Source organism: Taeniopygia guttata, chromosome Z (assembly GCF_048771995.1).
Source record: "Taeniopygia guttata chromosome Z, bTaeGut7.mat, whole genome shotgun sequence".
NCBI lineage: Eukaryota > Metazoa > Chordata > Aves > Passeriformes > Estrildidae > Taeniopygia > Taeniopygia guttata.
The window spans coordinates 6,648,478-6,671,407 of NC_133063.1; the positions used below are offsets into that span (position 1 = coordinate 6,648,478).

General features: G+C 37.6%; 1 protein-coding gene across 5 annotated transcripts in view; it reads right to left on the reverse strand.

Moving 5' to 3' along the window:
• SLC44A1 (solute carrier family 44 member 1) overlaps positions 1–22,930 on the reverse strand; it is a 100,799-nt gene that overhangs the window by 29,739 nt on the left and 48,130 nt on the right. For 2 of the 5 annotated variants that reach the window (XM_072922692.1, XM_072922690.1), the window contains 8 exons: positions 22,183–22,369; positions 20,068–20,233; positions 15,574–15,730; positions 15,043–15,126; positions 13,824–13,961; positions 11,928–12,164; positions 10,309–10,389; positions 1,413–6,244 (listed from right to left, as the gene is read on the reverse strand). In XM_072922692.1, the coding sequence (XP_072778793.1) occupies positions 6,185–6,244; positions 10,309–10,389; positions 11,928–12,164; positions 13,824–13,961; positions 15,043–15,126; positions 15,574–15,730; positions 20,068–20,233; positions 22,183–22,369 (1,110 nt within the window). In that variant the 3' untranslated portion in view covers positions 1,413–6,184. The other 3 variants (XM_012577372.5, XM_072922691.1, XM_030257591.4) reach the window with 3 other exon arrangements.

The window sequence follows — 22,930 nt, forward strand, 5'->3', positions numbered from 1 at the left end:
CTTGTTTCAGAGCATTGATCTCTGCAGACAGTGCTTCAGTCCCTCACTGCTAGTTAGGGTAAATAAAGCTAAAGAGCTCCTGTTCTATAGCTCTGACAGAGAAAAAATACAGTGTAAACCAGACAGGGTTTATACAAACCTGTATGTTTCATGCCTCCTGCTCCTAACACCTCTACTGATGAAATATATCTCTTGGACCCTCTTGTGCTCTGTGCAACTAAACCCATCTAGCCGTGCAGCTTCACTGTTAATAAACCATTAAATAGACACTGAGCCAAGGAGACATACCTTCAGTAGAATTGCAGAACACTGACATGCAGCAGAACACTCTGGGCCCACAGCATGGACCCTGCCTGTGTGCAGAGGTCCTGCCTGATTGGCTTTCTGGTTCTTTTCCTCCTGATGACAATGACTGATTAGCCACAACAGCATCAGTCTCTGTTTCAGAAGCAGCAGTAGTTTCCAGAAAAAGTAAACCATCTCATGCAAATACAGTGCTGAAGTGGTTTGCAGTAAAGAACAACAGAAGCAGAAGATATGGTTCAACTTGGCTTACATGTGCATTCGTGTATTAGTGTAAGAAAAAAAAAAGTCACCAAGTAGAAATGTGCTGCGCTATGGGACAGAGAGGAGAGGGGAATAAATCTCTGTGACTGTATGTGCCTCTGTTATTGCATCTACTCACCATCCATCTTTAGATATCCAAGCTGGTAGAACAGCTGTGCAGAGTGGGGAGTGTGCACAGGTCTTTGAAGAAAAAGGTAATGGTGCTGCAGGAGGTGCTGTGCTGGGATATGCACCTTGCATGGCTCATAATGCACAGCAAGATCTCTTTCATGCCTCCCTACTGTTCATTGCCCCACAGCTGTCCTGGGGAGGCAAAGCATCTTATGAGCCAGTATACTCCAGATAGCTTTATGAGCCCTGAGTCCTGCTCCCAAGGTATGAGCAAGGACCCTTCTGCATGTGTGAACACAACCTCCCCTTCCACAGTGAAGAACTTTCCAACTGCTTCTGTATGTGACTGACCTTCAGCACACCCTGTAGCCCATCAGAGAGCCTGAGCAATGTGGTGATGGGTGTAGCCGTCAGCCTAAAGGGGCAGTTTTCAAGACTCTGAAGAAAAGCTGAGGAGCAGATGTGAGAGGATCAGTGAGAAGAAAGACAGCAAAAGATATCCTGCCTTTCCCCTACCAAACTCCATTAACACACTCATCTCAGAAAACTTTACCATCAGAATGCTTTTTCTGGCACCAGGACAGTATGTCCAGTTACTGTGGCCACTCAGCTAAAGTGCAGGCACAGAACAAAGTAAAACTTCAGCAAAAACTGGACTTGCTTCTCCGGAACACGAGATTGTATTGTATTGAGTAAGAGCATGGCTTACACACACCACATGGAAGATACAGAAATTTCTTTCTTACTTAAAAGGAAAACTTTATTTTGATACATTAAAAAATCTATACATTTCTTAGACTAAAATACAGTTTTGCATCAGTATCCTGGCACAATGTCAGTTTACACAGAAAATCTAAGATTAGATCAGCACTGTTAATTTCTTTTCTCTTCCTGCATTCACAGCTTGCAGTATAAAATAGTTTAAAGTTCTCAAGACAACAATGAACAGTGTCACATTTACTTTTCCCATTCTCAAAGGAGGTGGCATTCCACTGGAAAAAGGAGCACTTGTTAGTTGATCTCGATTCAATGTAAATCACTAAGCCAGTCCAGGGGTTTGATTGCCCTGTTAGAAGTATGAGTAAAGGAGGATGAAAAATTTGTTTCCAGATGAAGCTTTGATGGACTATGACAATGCAAGTACTGTCAAGCCTTTAAAATCTGTTCAGAAGATTTTCCTTTTTCTTAAGAGTAGTTTCTGTAATCAGCAACACCATTCATTATATAGAAATAATTATTTTCTATAGGTATACTATTCCACCTTCATTTTGCTCTGAAGAGCTTACCAGAGTAAAACTAAAGTGGGACATGGGAGATGTTGCTGTGAGATGTCTGAATTGGAATGTGAATTTTCTTAACTACTCTGAAGATCCTGTGAAATATTTTTTATCTGCTCTCCATGGCTCCACCTAACTTCTGGTAGCTGCCTTCTGTTCCTACATTAGAAATAAAACTAGCTTTCTGTTTTCTTTTCCCTTACTCCTCTGGGAGACATTATGAAATTGTCTGTGGCGCTGCTTTTCAAATGAGAGGTAATCTCCTGTTTCAGCCTGAGCAGCAGGGAGGGACCCAACTAATACTAACATGGAGGGCACATGTTATTTGAGAATTAAAGAACATTTTTATAGTGGGAACTCCAGTCAGTACACAACCTCTGCTGGGTTTCATAACTAGTCAGCTTCCTAATTTCACCAAACCTTTTTAAAATAAGCTGCCCTTATTCCTACTAACCCAGCTGAGGAATGGTATCCACCTATGCTGCTAGCATAAAACAGGAATGCTGTTAGGTGTCTACTTATAAATCACATATTAGAGAGGCCATAGCTATCTTTAACATTACTGAAATTAGGCTAGTTCTGTTAGTCAGCTGGTACTTTTACTCTGAATTTTTGGAACTTTTGTTCTAAGGGGAGTTTCTGTAGAGAAGTACCACATGCTTATAACACCAAAGTCTGCTCATCATATTCAAATATAATGACTTGACCTCAGTGAGACAGGGGAATAGAATCTGATGGGCATTTGCTGGTTTTCTGCTCATTCCATTTTAACAGATACCAAATGAATGCCAGATAGTTTAGCCTCCAAATAGGTATTTTCAGATCAATTCATGCTATCAATTCTCCTTAGAAATATTTTCATAATCCTGGTCTCTGAGGAGCTTTGGCTTGATTGTATCAGATTGCAAGACTCATCACAGCTCCATCCCAGACCAGAAATTTTACCTTTTATACATGACCCACATCACAGGAGATGAGTTTCATCTTTTCTCTCATCTCCTTAAATAGAAAAAAAAAAAAAATACCTTGAGAACAGTATTTTCTACAGAACACAAGAAACATAGATTTACTAGTCTCCATAATCTTGTTACATGGTGGACATAACAGCAGAGATGAAATAGTTGGAAGAGCATTTGAAAATGAAATATTTAAAATTTTCATCATCCCAACAAAGAAGCTGAGGGCAAGAAATGCTTCTAATAAGCCTGTTAGGTTTTGTGTTGGGAAACACAAGGGTTGTTTTGTTGTCCTTTTTATTTTCTCACAATGATGAAATAGAATTTCTGTGTTGATAATGTGACATAAGCTGTTCAAGAAACAATGAGCTAGTGATATTTAGATTTAGTAAAAGGTATATCTGCACAGGCCAAGCCATGATTTAAAAAACAGGAATGCTGTAAGTTATCTACTTGTAAATCTTAAGACTGTTTCTTAAAACGACTGTGCCATATTCAATACAGCATGTAATATGCACTCTGAACTAAATGCTCACTAGATGGTGATGAGTATATGTCTGCTACATGCATTTTATTCTGACTCTATAACATACATTCATAGAATACATCATAACCACTCAGAGCAAACCACTAAAGTGCATGCCCTGAGGGCACATTAAGTATATTGTTTCCAACACTGGCTGCTCAATTGCCAGAACACTGATACAGAAAGGGCTCATTTTTGCTTTATATCCCCATTATGTGCTGAAAGTGTAAGAACTAACATCCCCTGCTCCCTCCATGAAAGGGAGCACTGTGGAGCAGGCTAATTGCCTGCTGCAAAAAAAGCCCTTTCAGAAAGAAGTAACCACCCTGAGAAGATGCTGTACAGAAATGCAGGGAGCAAGTCTTGGATTGATTATTGGGTAGGTGGGCCTGTGTACTGGGTGGGTTAGGCTGGACAGAGTTAATTTTCTTTTCAGCAACCTGCAAGATGCTGTTTCAGATCTGCAACTAAAGCAGTGCCGCTAACACAAAGTTTTACCTGCTACTGAGCAGTGCTTGCACAGGGTCAAGGCTGCTCTATTTTCCGCTCTACGACCCCTGCAGTCATCTGGCATTGGGCAGAAGAATGAGAGGGCACACAGCCAGGATGGTTGATCTGAACAGACTGAAGAAATATTCCACACAACATAATGTAACATTCAGCAATCAAACTGGGGTGGGTGCGGCTCCCAAGCAGCTGGTGCTTAAAGATTGGCTGGGCATTGGTCTGCCGGTAAATGATTGCCTTTGCTTTTTTTTTTTTCCCTTATTTGTTTAGTGAACTGCACTTTTATCAATGTTCTTGTCCTTTCACTGATCTCTCCATAGTGCTACAGGGACTGAGCAAGCAACAGAGCAGCAGTGTATGTGACAGCCATGGTCAACCCACCACAACATTTTACTGCATTTTACCACTGTTAGGTCTCCCTTCTAGAGAATATTTTCCCACTGCAAAAAGTCCTTAATTTACTATGCCAATGAAAGGCCACATTTAGAAGCCTGTCCTGGTTCTGGCACTGGGAGCTACTGGAAAGCTGAAGATGCAAATCTAAACTGGCCATCCTATGTGTTAAGTCTAGCTGTGGAGCAGCAGTGAAACTCTAGAAGTGATTAGGTGCACTTCTATCTACAGTGATGGAGTAATACCAGCAAAAAAAAAGAAAAAAACTCTACCTCAGAACTTTATAGCTTAGCACATACTCTCCCTCTCATTCAACACAGGTAATATCCTGAACCATTTCCTCGGGAAGGTAAAAGGGAATGTGGTGAGATCAAGGGACAAAGGGGAGCTGACACTGCCACTTACCACTCTTACTCAGAGAGCAATATGGAAATGAGACCCCAAACAACAACAAAAAACATTCTCTAGGGCCAGAAGAAGCAGTAAAGATGACATGGTGCTGTTCAGCTTCCAAGCAGAAAAAATAATGTGAGAAAACATTTAACAATTTAAGGAATGGTATGCTTTCTCTGTTTGAAACTTAGCTGGTCAGAGGCTATGGTGCAAAAACCAAATGCTGGGAAGCAGTAATCCCAATGAGTGTTTCTAAATCCAAATTGTCCAGCCTAAATCTCCAGTCTTTTAGCACTATTTAATTCAATGGACTTTCTGAGGAGATGATTTCTCTGGTTTAGCTGTCTCATCTGCTCCTCCTGCATTGTTATTCTCAGTGCAGCATCACTCTCTACTTAGTCTAGACTGCTTCCCACAAAGCAGACCATACACTGGCTTTAATAACCAACAGTCAAAAGAAGTATTTAATCTTTCACAGGTGGCAGACCCCAGCACCTCTACTGCCAAAATTTATGTATGGGATTTACATGCCAAAATGTCCTCACACTCCACTATCCCCACTAGGAAAGGAAAGCAGTCTGAATTTGTCCTGAAAAGTTGTCTTTTCAGAATCCTGTCTTCTGCTTATCTCTGTGCACCAGACAGAGCTGGAAGAGGGCAGCTTGTAGTTTGGTTGCAAATGAACATCAATGGACATTCACAAGCTTTAAAGGGCCACTGGAAAGCCTATGTGTGGATGGAATTCCTTTTTGGCAAGACTGAAAAGCTCTGCATGCTGGATATACACTCAAGAATGGTGCACACATTTTTATTAAGAACTGTGTAATGATATAGGTTTCTCACTTAAACATTACAACTACGCATAGAAAAATGTTGCCTGTTTCTTTTAAACACCATGTAAATAAACAAATTTATTTTTAAGACAGGATAAACTGCTATAAAAATGGTGCACAGTCAAGTCATACAAAAATACAAAATCTGTTACCAATTGCAGTCCTAGTTGCAATTACAGAGAACAGTTCTCACTCAGGATTTCCAGTGAGTGGAGAACACAAACTTGTGGAACCAGTCATGGCAGAAATTTTTTATGAAAATGAGCAGAATACAAGGCTTCTTTGAATAAGCACTTCCAATAACCTCCAAACAAGATGAAAACTAGATTCTCTGGAAGCAACTGGGTACTTGATAAGTCTTTTAGTCTTGAAAACCAGTTTCTAGGATTCATCTAAGCCAGTTTTTAAATTTGTGTTGCTAAACCCCTCTGATCTACACAAATACTGGTGTTGAGTACAACTGCTGTCTTAGACAGGTACTGCAGGAATGTCTCCTCTCCACAAAAGTAAGGCTGCTCCAGTGTTTCTTGTGGGCAAGTCTGTTCTCTAACTTGAAAAGAGAGGACTCACCTGTGCTCCAGTTTGAATCCCTAGGCTGAAGTTCCTAAGTCCAGTCAGCACTTACACAGATGTGTGTGTTACAGTTTCCATACTTAGAGAGCCCTCCTGAGAGAGCTCCTCCTGTAGAGTTACAGATATGGTCACTTAAATCAGTAAGTGCTTCCAGGATAATTCTCTACGTCTCCCCAACAGCTATCCTTTCTGAATGTATCTTTATTTTTGTACCATTCAAATAGTTTGGGTTCGGTGGTATGAAAAGTGTAAATTGTTTTAGCTGGCTTACAGAAAAAAAAAAAATGACAAATTTAAGCTATCAAATGACTTCTGGAAGCAAAAGTGAAGAGTTTTACTATTGCCAAAAAGATAAGAGCACTAGTTAGCTAAATAAGACTACATAATTATTTAAACCTTCAGCAGCAATTTAGAAGTCTCATAGTCTGAAAGGAAGCACAGTTAACTGCTTACTTACTAAACCTTGATTACACGAGTTGTGCATGTCTTTACCTAGACACACCTCTCTACTCCATCATAAAGCTTCTGTAGAAAGGCTCTTACTCTTTCAAAAGATTTTCTGGAATGGAGTGATTGAACCACTGAGGCATCATTATTTGTAGACAGCTTGTATTTAGTGCAATAAGTTTAAAAATTCTGCTCTGAAATATTAACTTTACAATAACAAAAATAGTTTTCTTAAAAAAATGTTAACAAAAGGAATATATAGCATAGACAGATCATTAATTCTTAGCAAATACATTTATGCATTTACCAATTCACTATGCTGAATAATTGAATATTAGCATTCCTATCTGGTGAACTTCCAGACTGAAAAGATATTTATGTATCTAATAATAATAAAAAAGCATGTTCTCTTGTCATTATTTAATAATTTCAGATAACTATCCTGGCAGCTACACTTCCAAAGGAATGTTTCTCTGCCCTTTCTGGCTTTAGCCACCCACTAAAATATGTACAAATATGGATCAAGCAACAGGCAAGGAATGATCCTTTCTACCTCCCAGAGCTCTCTCATTAGATGAAATGAAGCATACAGTACTTTTTTATATACAGCAGTATAATTAATTTCTCTTCCCATCCTCAGCATCTTTGTATCTAGTCATGAATTAATCATGAGTATGGCTAAGACTGAGCTTTAACAATCTATTATTTCACTTGCCCGTATGGAGAATCCATACCCTTCAAAGGAACACTGCTGAAGTGTGAAGGAGGCTACTGAACTCAGGGGGAGGATAGAGGGCAATGGGTATGAGGGGTAAAAGTAGGGTAAGCAGGAAGTTAATTGCATATAAAAATTATCTGTCCCCATTTTGTAGGTTCTGTTTAACAGGAGATGCAAGGGCTCCCACACCTAAATACCTGAGGAGTTGGTTATTGTGATATCTGATACTGGTAAACAGAACTGTGCCCTGCCAGGGCTGTAAAGTAAAATAACCGCTTACAAACACATTTCAACTGAACAAATTTTTTCTGATACAACCTCTTGAAAAAATAAATTAGAGACTTTTTTTGATTTTAAATTTTTCTATACATGTCACTGTCCCAAATTTAATGCAAATTTTAAAGAAATTAAACATGTAAAACTCTCAGCACATTAGCAGTGTCATGGGAAATCTGTCTCTAAACCCAGTCATGATTTCAGATTATCTTTACAATGGTACTTCCTTCAGATTTTAAATTATCAAGCAGATAAAAATCAACATTTCCATGACCACAACAAATAATTTAAGAAATGGAACAATGATAAAGCTGCTTGTAAAAGCCACCCGTATGAAAAGAGTACATGTTTCACAAAAATAATTGTTAAAAAAAGTTTTAAATCCCTGTTCCTTTTCTCTGATTTTGGCTGTTTATTTATATATATATATCTATATATATATATATATATAGATGTATGTATGTATATATGTATATATATACTGTTTTGGAATGTCAATGGGTTCCAATATGGCTGGCTAGTTTCAAGATGAACTTGCTCCAGAGGCCTAGAAAACAAAGTCATACAGTATAGTCTTAGACAGATGCCAAAGGACAAGGAGAAATTGAGTCAAAAGGGTCACTGGAAGCCATAAAGAAAGAAGCATGAAAAGGTGGGGTTTTTTATTGTGCCCTGTGCAAGAACAGAGCTTCCTGAAGTGTTATCTCTGCTACTAATATCTATTTTAAATACAACTGCACTTAGGGTATTTCACTTTAAGAAATAATTGTCATATCTAAGAAATATCTGCATTTCAAGGAAACAGTAGCAAACCAGTAAAGACTCTTTTTGTAAAAAAAGAGAAAAATGTAGTATTGAAGTAATTTTCAGACATGCAATTTTGGGACTACAGGCAATACTGGTACACAATTATCCTATTCTGGCTATAACTGAGGCACTCTACTTTGGGGAAAGGTCTCAGAAATTTAACTGCTGTGTCCCATCATGATCAGGAAGTGAGATCCTAGTATTCATAATCAAGTCAACTGGAGCTGAATGCCCAAAAATGGAAAATCACAAGGCCCAAACAGTCCCAAACAAGACATCCACATGAGCAACAGAACTGGGAGTAATTCAGCAGGAGACTTCCACTATGAGCCTCAAGTGCTCAGCATCTTCTCAAGCCATCCTATAAGGACTTTCAGCCAGTACCAGGTCAAGAGTCCAGAAAAAAATTCTTCTAAGAACAAAACAGCCCTTGGTTTGCAAGTACTTGGTTTGCACTGTTACAAGGGGTCGGGCTGAATAAAGTTTTTTAACATCCAAGCTTCAGTCAAGTATAAAAGTGTAAGTAGCAGTCTGTGCCAGCTCTGGCAATAATGTAAGTGGAAAACCACTTAAGGTAAACCAATTATTTGAAACAGAGTTTAACATAAAATTTTGAACTGAATTTTTTGTGTATATGATTTAGAGAGTCTGCACACCCAATTCTCAATCATTTTCATGGCACATTTGCATTTACAGCCATTAGCTCGCTCTGAAAATCCCAATGTTAGTGTCTGCTTGACCAGCTAGAATTACTCCCAGTAGAAAACAGTAAATGAGCATAGAATTAGTTTTTCATATGTATAAACACAGCAGCATTTAGGCATAAGCAAATCTAGAAGTTGGTAAGCCATAATGAAATAGCAAAACACGCAAAGCTACACATCTACCCAGTCTATAGCAGGAACCCATTCCAGCTTAGTCAAAAATGCTCATGCAACATGGCTTCACATACATTGCTGAAAAAAATAAATTCTTCTGTTAGCATACACTTATTTAGACTCCATTTGGTTAAAAAATGATCCCCATGGTACGGAAATGAATAAGACCCCAAACACTCTGAGAAAGTGATGATGGAAAAATATTCTGTTTCACAAAGTCATAATGTATGAAGCAAAATCACACCTTGCCCAGCCTGGCACTCTGTTATATGCCCTCTGTTCTCCACCTTCCAAACTTATCCTCCTATCTGTTATCTGTACCATGGATAGTGTTCTTATTCCAGGCTACTCAGACATGCAATGCCTTCCAAACAGGCACACCGTAAGTAAAATAGGCTGCAGAAGCATAAATGATGCATTGTTCACTGTCTGTGCATCTGACAGTGTGAGATGGAAAGAGCACACAAGAGACAAGCAACATAAGTAGTTGGCAATAAAACAAACAACTGGGAGAAATGTCATTTGAGCAGGTTGAAAGGAATCACTGTGTCCAATTCCTTGGCACTGTGTAAGATAATTTGGTGACGGCTTTGAATACCTGTTCTTACTTTGCAACAATGGATACACGCAGTAAGTGTTCTTCATTTCAGGCTTTTGCAGTTAATGTAAGATGAGCAAAAATTATTCATCTCAGGGCTGAGAAGAGCCCCAAGAATCTCAGAGCCATCTTATTTTTAGACTGTTCAGCAACTGGGGCTGTCTGCATATACCACATGGAATGCACCACTAATCCTAATAAAATGATACTGCATTTGTTTCATATGAGACAGTTCCTTTCATCTTACTTTTACAGGAGATGGTCTCAGCTGTGACAAAAACTCTGCCATCCAGGTGATAGGCAAGCTCACAAACAGAAAAAGCAGAACATCTTGAGTGATACAGAGAACAAAAACTTCTCCTGAAGAAGTGCAGTCAGTAAAGACAAAGAGGGAGAAGAAGTAAAAGTGAAACTCTTGGAGGATCGCCACCTCCTCATCTGCACCTACCATTGGTTTTAGCTCTCTGCCCTCAGCTCCACCTCCCCGGCCAGCTTCTTTCATAGATTTCCTACTATTCTCCACAAACTCCTGAAAAACAGTAATGAAATACAAGTGCTTTCATAGAGCAGGCTCCAAAAATCAAATCTCAAGACAGAACTTCAAGATGTAACTACTCAAAATATCTAGATAATTTGCATCTCCAATTTCTCTTGCTTAGACTTGACCACAAGGTATCAAAAAAGGCTGCCAAATAACCTCAAAGGTCTCCTTCACTTAATTTTGGAAGCCAGACAGATGTTTGCCTTGTGTGCTGTTACAACTTTCATATTTACCATGCAATCCTCTCCTTTACGGGGAAAGAAAGTAAAAGGCTGATTTTCAAAAAACAACAAAAAAAAGTCAAAACCAAACAAAGAAACCTCACAACAAAAACCTCAAACAAACCAGAACCTCATTTATTGCCTTGTATTCTATGCCTAATGTTAGAACTCCATTAAACAAAAGAATTTGGAGATAATTACTTGCAAGATTTGGCTGATTTCCCTAACTGTCCTCAATTCAACCTCTTACATTTTTCACAAAATTACAATCTCCTTTTCATGAAGATTAGAAATTGTGCTATAAAATTTTAAGCAATTTTTTTCTCTTAAAGGCACGAATTCTGCAGATAATGTCAGTAAACTTTAGCTGCTGGGGTTTTGTGATATTGACTGTTGACTAAAGAAACCCACAATGCTTTACAATTTATCAGTGCTTTCTTCTGAGAGAACTTGGTGCATTTTACTCTCTGTTAAAAAGCAACTAATCAAAAGATTATTTATTTATTATATACACTAGATTCCATTGGTGTTTCCAAAAATTTAGCACTAAATTCTTGTCATGGTTTTCCCACCAAAAAAAAATTGCTAAGAAGTCATGAGAATCTTACTCTAGCCTACATGAGGGCATATTTTACAGAGACATAGTCTACCCCTGCCACTTAAAAACACTGTCAAGAAATTTCCTACGCAACAAAAAAGTGAGGGACTTGACAAGCAGAATTTTTATGTCTTGGTTTCTTATTGTGAACAGAGGATAACAAAGAATAAAAATGGACAAAATTAATCAGCCTTGCAAAAGGCCTTGACACAACATGTAGGCTCCAGGATAGAACATAAAGCTTGGTAAATCTATATGGGAGAGAGTCAAATTCTGGTTGATGCCTATATGAAAACTCCACTGTGGTCACTATCTATGCATGAGGTAGAATACTCTGATATTTTTTCTGTCTTATATCCAAAAGTCCTTCTGGGGAAAATAAAAAAAACAAGTTTTCTCCCCTTGTTTTGCTTCTTTCAGTACTTTGTAATTTACAAGACATGATATCCAAGAGTATGACTCTGCAAGATTGATGCTCATCTAACAGCTAGCAAATTGAAGCCAATACCATGGGAAGGAAGAATCATTACTTACTTGATGCTTATCAGATGACACTGTTTCATGATCAAGCCATGAACAAGATAGCAAGGTTAAAAAAAGCAACCAAAAAAAGCCCGTATTGAACTCAGCTAGTGCATAAATTCCATTGTCAAAATACTTATTTTATGGAACTGATCCTTAAACTTTGAGAGTAAGGGAAAACTTACCATGAGAACTTTATCCATGTAGAATTCCCTGCCAGGGCTCCCATCATTGTATTTTGTATCGATGGCAAAACATAAGAAAAGGACATCAACAACCATTTCATAAATGGAAAGGAAGCAGTGAGCAACCAGGAATGCAAAGAGGCAGACAATGATGAGTGGCAGCACCCAGGTGGTGTAATCTCGTTGGTAATTCAGCAACATAATCCCAGCCAAACCTGTGCTGCAGACAATCAGGACCTGAAGAAGAAAATGGTAGACAACTCTAATGGCAGAAGCCTTTTGGTATTTTTTGTTTGGTTTGTTTAAGGCAATATGCTTCTTGGTCTGCCAGGGTTAGAACTAGAGGTAACAAGATCTTTACCTCCTGGATTCCCCACATCCCTGAGGATAAATGTAATTTAATTCATTTTTCAGCACGTTGAAGTAAATTGTTACACATTTTTCATCACAAAGAGTGTTTTTCAGAGAAAATTACATTTATATCTGCTGTCATTGTTCTAGTGTTATACAATATTCCTGTAAAAAAGAACTTTATCCTGTCAAGTATATAAACCCCACAACCAGATACCATGCATCAACTAACATGCAGTTGGATTTTTTTATTTGGGGTGGAGGGAGAAGTTAGATGCTAGGAGAAGTTAGATATTAGGAGGTACGTTTTTCGTATCTATTTCTTCTCCATACAGGAGAAAGTAGATCAGAATTCACATGAGGCACTTCATGTAACAGTCTTCACAGAACTACACTATGTGCGAGGCCCTAACAGATATTCCACTGGGTACCCAGTGTAGTTTTTGCAAAACCAAAAAAGACTAAATTGGTGTTGCCAATTAACTTTTTGAATATTTCTGAATGTATTATTATGAATAGCAACAAAACACAATCATAAAATAGGTCAGCTTTTATGAAAACAGCACACTGAACTGGTAGAGAAGATGCTGATAGTGTAGCATTATTTTAGCTGATACTGATTTTATGTGCAATGTTCATTTGAACATTCCTGTCACCTGAACATTTTTCTAATCATCTGACATGTATTTTGAGGGGGTGTTTCAAATTCCTCAGTAAAACTTTGTTATGTAATTTCAGGCTCTCCAAAGCACCCTAATCTCCCTTATGTGTTTATTCCTTCTGACATCTTACTCACTTAATTGCTGGAATCAAAGTCCAGCCTGCTGAACTTCTGATTAACAGAAGTAGAGGAATGAAATAAGGAATACAGATCAGTCCAACCAGTGTCCAGATACTTGGGCACAGGTAATTTAAGTAATCTGGTATTAATTGTTTCCGTAAATTATGGCACTTGAAAGGATAAAAATAATTCACTGGATTATATTTCCATACAGTATATCTCCATTAGCTGGAAACCCAAAGGGCTGATTGATCACAGAAATTATTCTGGTCTCCTTTTAATTCTCAGAGTAGAACTAACTTAGTTGCTTAAACTGGCAGTTCCTCATAGCAAGCTTCTGTACTCTTCCAGTCTGATTTTGTCATAAAAGGTGATCAGCAATGTGTCAAATTTTCAATATAAACCTAGAGACTTCATACTGAAGAGAATTTAAAAGAAAAGCTTCCTTTCTTTACAATTTTATGTCTTCACAACAAAATCAAAACCTTAGACTTTCTAATCACTTTTCTCTTGACTCCCTAAAAAAATGCAAAAAGTGCCATAAACTTCATCTGTTCCTCTCTAGTCACTTTTACTAAATTTAAGTGGATCATCTGTTTATGCTCCCTATACTGGATGATCCCTTCCTAACATCATGCAGCTAGATGTGATAAAGTGCACACTAAGAAACAGGATTTTTAGGCATTTTGAATTAGGGTTCAAGCCATTGCTAAAGAAAGATCGCTTCTACATAGGTCTGTATCAGCTGTATGCAGCAGACATACCTTTCCTAGAAACAGCATAAAATCCCCAACTGTGTTTATGGCAGCCACTCGCAAAGCATTTTCCACTAGGATAACAAAGGCATCCTTTGCTGAGGTGCAGAAATTGGTGCTGTTGATAGCTGTGGCTGTATAAGCATTCTGAGAAAAGGAGATTGAAGATTTATTCATAAAATGATCAGGTATTTCAGATGGAGGGTGGGAAAGGTAAGGGGGAAGATACAGCTTCTGAGTAAGACACATTCATCATATGATTTTAATGAACAAAAATTCCCTTGAGAGATGTTGAATCAAGCAATATGAACCAGCTGACAGAAGATTATATGAGGTAAAGAATTACTATTCTTCTCCGCTCTTGCTCATAATTTATGCATTAACAAGTTTGTTCAAAAAAACTCATTAAACAGAATTTGCAATTTCTCTGCAGGAGGAGGTGAGCAGTAGCATAGCTACAGAAATTAAATAGTTCCAAAAAAACCAATCTGGAAATATAAAAGAATCTGAGTGTCATACAAGTCACCCAAGATAATTTCTAAATACTTAAGTAGACTGCATTCAAGGTTAGTGAGGACAGTTTTCAAGGATTACATTGGGGCGTTTAAAATGCTTTCTTATGATTTTATTTTCTACATTTCCATAAGCAAAAAAAATTAACAACAGTGAAAGAGATGTTATGTACAAAACATTTATGTATCTGATATTTATTTATGTAATATTTATGGCCCATAAACCCACTTTTACAAGGGGTCTTTTACAAGGACCAGCTAGTCTTTGAAACTCTTTTTCTTCTTTGTAGATGACGACAATTTGATGTTTTGTATTGTTTTTACACTGTGAGACTCTTAAATATTACACACAGAAAAGCCTAATTCTCTTTTCACAACAATATTCGCATAAATATTTTGAAATTCAGATGTAGTTTGACTGAGTAGACCTAAGGGGGAATGTCTCCACTAAATCACTAAACAAATATATAAAGTTATAAGGTAGAGAAACTATGTTCACAAAGATGAATATGGGCTATTTTTTAGTTCTTGTTTATATTCCAAAGATCAATGTAGTGATTTGCAGTGTAATTTAAGTAATGGAGACAAGACTGAAGTACTGTCATTCAAGTTCAGTTCCAAAGTACAATATATTATATGCTGGCATCAGATTGCACTCTGGGAATATATATATTAATATCAGCCCTTACATGAAACTCAAACATGGAAAATCTTACCTGATTTAAATATGTCAGGCACTTTTCTAGACACCAAAGGCAGCAAATGCAGGCTTTAAGCATACAGCGAGCACAAGCATTTTCCTAGAAAAGCACAGAATGTGGGAAAACATAGATAAAGAGTTTTTATGGAAACAATATACTCTTGCGCTTCAGTAACTGATATTCAGCTTGCTAACTTAAGCAATCTGTATCAGTCTCATGGTCCTGTAAAGTCTAAATATTCAGAGAACAACAGGATGCTTCTGGGTTGGAAGGAACTCTCAACACCACAGGCAGGGACACCTTTCACTGGACCAAGTTGCTCAAAACCACATCCAGCATGTCCCAGAACTCTTCCAGGGATGGGATATCCACAGCTTCTCTAGACAACCTGTTCTAGTGCCTCACCACCACCCTCACAGTGAAGAACTTCTTGTTACCCTGATCTATTCCAAAACAAGACTTCCATCCTCCCACATTGACTAAATAAACAGGTAAACATGTCAGGCCTTGAGTTTCGATAAGAAAATGGAAATCTATTTCTCCTACCTTTCCTTTGAGCTGTGTGTGAATATACATAAGAATCATTCGTGGTATCTTCACTAGTGTGATAATGAAAGACCCCTTTGCTACTGTTCCTAGGTGGTAACAAACAAGGCGATTAACAGATGCCAGAATAGGAGTAAATGGCAGATTTCTTTTCTCCCTGTTGAAAAGAGAAAAAAAATGAAGTAGAATGATCAGTATTTATGTGGTATCATCTAGAAGTGCTACAAAATCTCAATAAAATAATGTGCAAAAGGAATATATTATCCTCATACTAGCTTTCAGGATATATTGCTCACTCCACCCTGACAATCTGTGTAACTCACAAATTTCTCTCTAATGCAGGACTAGGATTAGGAATTGCTATGTCATACTGTCGGAGACTACAATATTATCATTTATGGCTTACACATTTTTTATGAAGCAACTTTTGCCTGCTATAGCAGAACTTCATAACAAAAGCTGCATGGAAGACCACCACACCCTGAATGAGCCTTCTGATTGAGGTCCTGGACTGCAGGTTGATGGAGGAAAGACAAAGTGACTCAATACTGGGCTGAGGGAAAAAAACCATATTCACAGGAGGGTTAGGACTCACATCTTCGTGCTGGAGACCAACACCCCAGGGCTATCAGCTGCCAGACTTGCACAGGCCCCACACCAAAGGGTGGGGGTGGGAAGGAGAGGTTTTGGGTGTGTGGTGAAGTGAATGCCAACACTCTGCTGTGCAGACCCACCCAGCTGCAGTCACCTCTTCACCCTTGAAAGCCACATCTTCAGGACATCTATGTGAATGCCAGCAGAGGGGGTGTCATGGCCCATCAAAAGTTCCCCCCACATGGGGCCCCAGATCTTGCACTGGAGCACTACATGATGCAACAGATCCACAGGGTGCAAGAGACAGTGTCAAACTTGCCCTCTAGGAATTCCTACCTGGCCCAGATGTGTATTAATCAATTGGATTGTATACTTTTTGGGGTGCAGGGGACCCTCACCACTAAGAAGACCAGATGGAAGGAAGCAATGAGATGTCATCTGGACCCTTGGAAGGATGGTATGTTTCTACCTAACCCCCGTCCCTCTCCATGCTCCCCTCCCTGCTCTTTTTCTACATCTTTCTTTCTTTTTCTTTCCCTTTGCCTCTTATACTATTAAATAAAATATATCAACATTTTTGTTTGGCATCAACATGTAATGTCCTTTGGTTTTAATCAAGTTTTGGAGTATATTATGAACCTTTCTGGGTTCAATCTATTTTATTCACAAAGACTTCATCTTCGTTGTTTTTCTGGTTTAAATTGATTTGTAACACATATGAGTAGTGTGGTGGTGCACCCCCGTTGCCCCTTCCCATCTTGGGCTACATTATGATCTCAGAAATGCTTGTTAGGCCCTTGTCTTGATGAAGAGCACCTCCTCGAACTCAGGCTCAGCTCCTCGAACTTATCAGAAACACAGACTGCTCCCAAGAACTTGTAATGTCTATCAAGGTCCTGTTTATAAATGAACAGCCTTGTAAACGTATTTTTTGTGCCCAAATATCAACCTAGGTAGAACAACATTTCTGTTATTGAATTTTGAAAGAAAGTCACAGACCTGAATTGTGGACAGGATGGAAAATTACTATGAGTAAAGCCAATTCTCTTGCAACCCCGTAAACTCCTGGACCACAGTGGGCTATGACCAGCAGCTCCTCCTGAGCGGGACCTCCCTGAGCCACTGAACACTCAAGTTGTGATACTCAGAGGACCAACATCAAATGCTGCTGACAGAGCCTGGGCTGACACCCCACTCCTCAAGCCTCAACTCTTTACCTCTTGAGATGGTGCAGAGGCATCTGACCTGAGCACTTCACTGAAGTTGAGAGGAATTTTTATGGTCCATACCTTGTACCTACATGTGTGAGTGTGAATGTGCTACGGCAAATGTACTGTGAACATTAGATTGGTAAGTAAGTCAGGTCGAAGTAACTGAGTTACTGTTGTGCTCATAGTAAATTCATGATTCTATAGACTCTTTTGTTAAATTCATTAAATTACGCTATTGATTAAGTGATACTAAGTTTAAGTGCTCTTTAACTTTTTACGCCTAAACTTTCAGTGAAGTCTGGGGCTAACAGTGGCAAGAGGGCCCACTCTTGTGATTCAATGAGAGGGTCTCCCTCATTCCTTTTTTATCCTTATCCTTTCTCACCCTTAGCTTTTCCATCCCCAGCTTCCACATAAATAATTTTAGATTTAATCTTAGATTAACTTATTCTAGTCCTACTTTTCCTTTTTATAATGCGCTTAATCATCTACTAAGTAGTAGAGTGAATCTTGTCAATGAACTCCATCACACTTTAACTTCTTTATTTAACCAGCTTTTGCCAATAGCTTGGCTGGGGATTCTCTGAGCAACTGGAAACATTCATTGGTGACAGGTAATCTTACTAGCAGTTGGCTGCATTACCACTATTAACAACTGGCAATTCCCTTAAAGTTCCATCAGGTGGTGTGTAATTCAAAAACCTTCCAAAATAGTAAGAAACTGTGCTAGTACTTTTTTAGTCAGACTACTGATAAACCTGTCTTCTCCTCTCTTGTTCTTTTGGAAATCTTTGTGTGGACTTTGGAGAGGATATTACTAATTGATCAGGTTAACTCTTTGCTGAGGTTTTTTGCATTTCTGATTCAGCTATTATATCCTCAAGGTACCAAGGGTTGAGCCTTAAAACAAGTTGTTTAATGCAATATAGCTATAATATTTTTAATTTATCAGATAAATACTCACGTTCACGGTTTCAAGCCATTTTTCTTTTCTAACAAGAAACTCACTTATACGTCTCTCTCAAAGAATACTACTATATAAATATTTAAAGAACAGCTCTTCTTCTTTATTGGAAGTAAGAACACGATAATAAGCATATTTAGAAACATGTGATAACATTCAAAAAATAAAGGATCTCCCCAGCTTGGGAGAGATGAGAATTTCACTCAGAAAAGATAACAAAAGTAGATTCTTCATTCCACAAAACTAGTATCTGCATAATGTAATCCTGACATGTTAATGATTAAAGTAGATTTACCCTGTAATTTATTAAAATTAGCTTTTAGGGGAAGACAAATTGTACTCCCTGTTATGCATAATCACATAAATTGTTTGAGTCTTATGCCCAGGCAATACTTCCTCAAACACCAAACACTTCCTCATTTTCAGGGCAAAGTCTGTAACGCAAAACACTTCGAGGCCTGTTATTGCCTGAGTTGAAAGGAATCCATCTGCCTAAGGTGAATGAGCAGTGAACATGTATAAAACATTTCTCCATGAATAACCTCACCTCATTTGATTTAGAAAGCTGGTCATATGCAAAATAATGGATAAGTGCAAATTAATGCCTTTTCTGTTTTTACAAGTCACTTTTCAAATTATGATTGTACCTTAAAATGCAAAAAGAAGATAACAGTAGAGAGAAATGAGCATTTACTAACTTAAAATCAAATTGATTTTATGGAATTACAGGGTATGGATGAAATAAAAATCATTCACCCTCCGGTGACAGGAAATACATAAACTTACAGATGAAGCATGCACATTGCTAAGCAATCTATTTCAGTGCAGAGTAATTCTCTTTCCTCTGTCTTTTCTTCATTCCATACTCAATCTGGTTTAATTATTCACAAGATTACATCCCTGTAACATCTTGTAATAACTTCATAGATGTATTTCATTGGTATACTGGAGAACTTCATCATTAATAAAATAACAAATATTCTGACAGCACAATAAATTGATTCCTTGCTTTTGATATTATTTTAAAGAGTAGGGCAGAAAAACAGTCAAATGTAGTTCAGATAACAGCCTCAATTAAAAAGACAAAGCAATTAAACATTTGTGATCTGAATCATGCACTTAAAAAATATCTGCATATATTATTCAAAAAACTGATACACATTTAGTTCACAAATACAGCAATAAAACACAGAGCTTTAAAACTTTATATTAATTTTTATTTTTATATCATCTTGTCAGAATCTATATGTAAATGATTAATCTAATAAGATCTTAACTAATCCTGTGAAAGAAAGATTAATGAAGATTAGTGAAGCACTGTATATAATTAAAATGGCACTGTTTTGCAATTAAGACAATAATCAATTGCTTTCATTATTTTTTTAACCTCTACAGATCTTACCAGCATTAATTATTTAGCAAAACAGATGACCTTTCAGACTCATCGTTCTTTGTAAATAATCACCCATGCCTGTAGAATGGGCACAGGTTACAAGGCAAAGAATACTTCAAATCTTACATGTCAAGAATACCATCTATAAATGGCAAAACAGGTAGTACAGGACTTTTAATGACTTAAAAAGGGTCAGTGCAATTTAACTGTTCCCCAGTTATCCCAATGGACACAAATATTCTCCCCAGAAACCCTGTTGCTCAGTATTTCTGTTAAGTCAGTGAATAGTCTGTGTAGGCTACTCATGATAGAGCTATCTGTGTTACCCTTACCTTGTAAAATAGTATGTGACAACAGCCCCTGCTACTGTCATCTGCTGGCAGGCGAGGATAAACTCACTGATCCAGATGAGTCCCACCACGTGGTACCACCACATGTATTTCAAAGGACCTGCCATCCGAAATTCTACAAATCCTTCTTCATTTGGGACAGGACTACCTAGAAATAAATGAGGGTAAAAAAGAAAATGATGCATACATAATGAAGGAAGCATATGGTATTAGCAGTTCATAACCAGTTACAATAGAAACCTCTCTAGTTTCTGCTCATAATTTTAAATGCCACATTTAGGAGGATTGTTCTTAAGAAAGATAGAGCTTTTGAGACAGTAAGTATAATGCTATTTGGAAAAAAAACTAACTAAAAAAAATCCACAACTAACCACTGTCTCACAGCAAAAATTCATACAGTTAGACATAATGGAAGTCTATTTCAGTCATTCCTAATTTGACTTTACTGCATTATCAGTATTTTGTGTACAGCAGGAATCAGTATCAGCTCTTTATATCTAGATGTCAACACCATCACTGTTTTCCCTGTGGTAAGCTTTTGTAGCTTTAAAGCTAGTAACACAAATATGGAGCAGCCTTAGAAATCCTAAATACATGATTTCATATATTCAAAAATTCATTGACTCTTTGTCTAACATGAATAGCAATGTTATGTACAGAGACTGACAGCATGTCAAAGCACTTCTAAGATAAGCTCTATTTCAATGTGTTAATGCACAGTGAGATGTTCCTAATAGACAATATTTACATGAACAGCTGATGAGATTGAGCAAAACACTGCAAGGAACTTTGTATGTACAAACTGCTTACCTTGAAAACCATTGTTTTGACTTAGCACTGACAGCACCTTACCCGCATTCTTAGTTATGGTTTTATATTTACATATAAAATGAATGTTTTCTTGTCAATAAGTTAACTATTGAAATAATTGTGGTTTCACTGAACACGGATTTGGCCTTATTTGCACAAACAGTTTAATTGATAATAGTGATGATATTGAGTACATATAAGCTAAAAAGATAAATTCGTTTTCGTAGAATCAAGGCGGGTTGAAGGGTTCTGTCAGTTAACTAAAATAGCAGACTAGATTTGGCTACAAATTTAGTGCCTGTGCAGTCGTCTGACTCAAAGTGAAACTCACGGCTGAGACTTTCAGTGGTGACCATTTTCTGCACACAGCACAGCTTGCAATGAAAACTAAAAATTCCATCAGTAATGAGAACAGGAACACATGAATTCTATTGCCTCCAACCCTTGCTAAGAACTCAGGATATGAAAAATATTTGTCTTGTATTACTGTGAAATAGCCTTGCGACTTGAAACACTGCTACTTTTGGGTCAGTAGCAAACAATAAATTTCAAAATTTTAATAAATTTAATAATGAATGACAGTCTCTGTTGCCTACAATGCACTGCAAAATAACAGATTTTTTAAAAAGCATCTGTTGTGTTTTTTTCTACTGAAGTAACTAAGATTTGGACCTATGGGATTGATTAATTCTAGAAGCTCTTGTCAGACCCTGAGTACAAACAAAGCTTTCACCTTCTATGTACTGAAGAGCAGGCAGGAATTAGGAGTACATTGGCTGCACTCAAAATACAGTGTACAACCAGCAGAAAAATCTCCCTAATGATTCTGCAATAATACAGGACACCAAAGTTACAAACCACTGAAAACTAAAATCACAATATTTACATTGTGGGAGACAGTAATTGTGTGCAATGGCCCTTCTTACTGTGTCCTCATCTGTGTGAGTACTGTCTGCAATACTTGGTGACTCCAAGATTATGCTGTCTTTAACCTGTGTGTGTAAAATTAGAGGGAATTATTTGAAAAACTGCTATAGCAGTTTTATTATTAGTCTCATGGTTTGCAGCAAGCCAACTTGCATCAAACCAAAAAGTCAGCCTAACATACAAAGTACCATGCTGAGAATGAAGACTCAAATGCACAATAACCTGAAGTCAGTGAAGCAGACAGGAATAGAAGCACAAGTGAGCTTTTTTTTTTTGAGATTCCCACAGGCTTTTTAATCAACTGTGCTAGAAATCATACAAAAGTGAAGTGAAAATTATTTAAAGTAAGTGACTGCTTACCTGTAGTACCAAGAAAAAGCAAGACTGCGATCCAGTATGTCCAGAAGAGGATAAGCACAAAGAATGTCCAAAATGGCTGGAAGACTAACAGTGGCAGGTGAATGAAGACCTTGCCAGCCACGTGGAACAAGGCAATGGTGAGAGCTACTCTTTTGCGCATAATCAACATGATCAAGAGCAAGATAACCTAGAGGGGGAAGTTTCCAAATCACATTTTAGAGTACTGAAACAGAATCAAGCTACTCTTTTGCACAGCTAGGATATTTAAACACACTAAATTAACACATAGTCTATCTATAAAATCACAAGATCAAAATGTGAAACCTCTATCAGCTTTTTCTGGTAATAAATTATTTTCCAAACTTTGGGGAATTCCATTCTCATAATTATGTATTTGGAATCATTATCAGCCTTATGCTGATGAGACAACACCAGGTACTATCCTCAATTATGTTTTACAAAGCAGTGAAATCAGCCACTTTTAACCTTTAATTATCTTTAAGAAAGGTAATTTAAAATTTGTATCAGACCATGGCATGGTAGTCTTATAGGATGTATGTATATATGTGTACTATAACATAAGGAATAAGAATCTAGGAGAGGGAATGGAAAGAAAAATTTGGATTAGGATGTAAAGCAACAAGAAGAACAGAAGAGGGAATCTACAATTCCTGTGAAATTAGTCAAACATTGTCAGTTTCCGGTAGTAAATTCAGTGACTCTGAAATTAACAGCAAGGCCCAAAGAA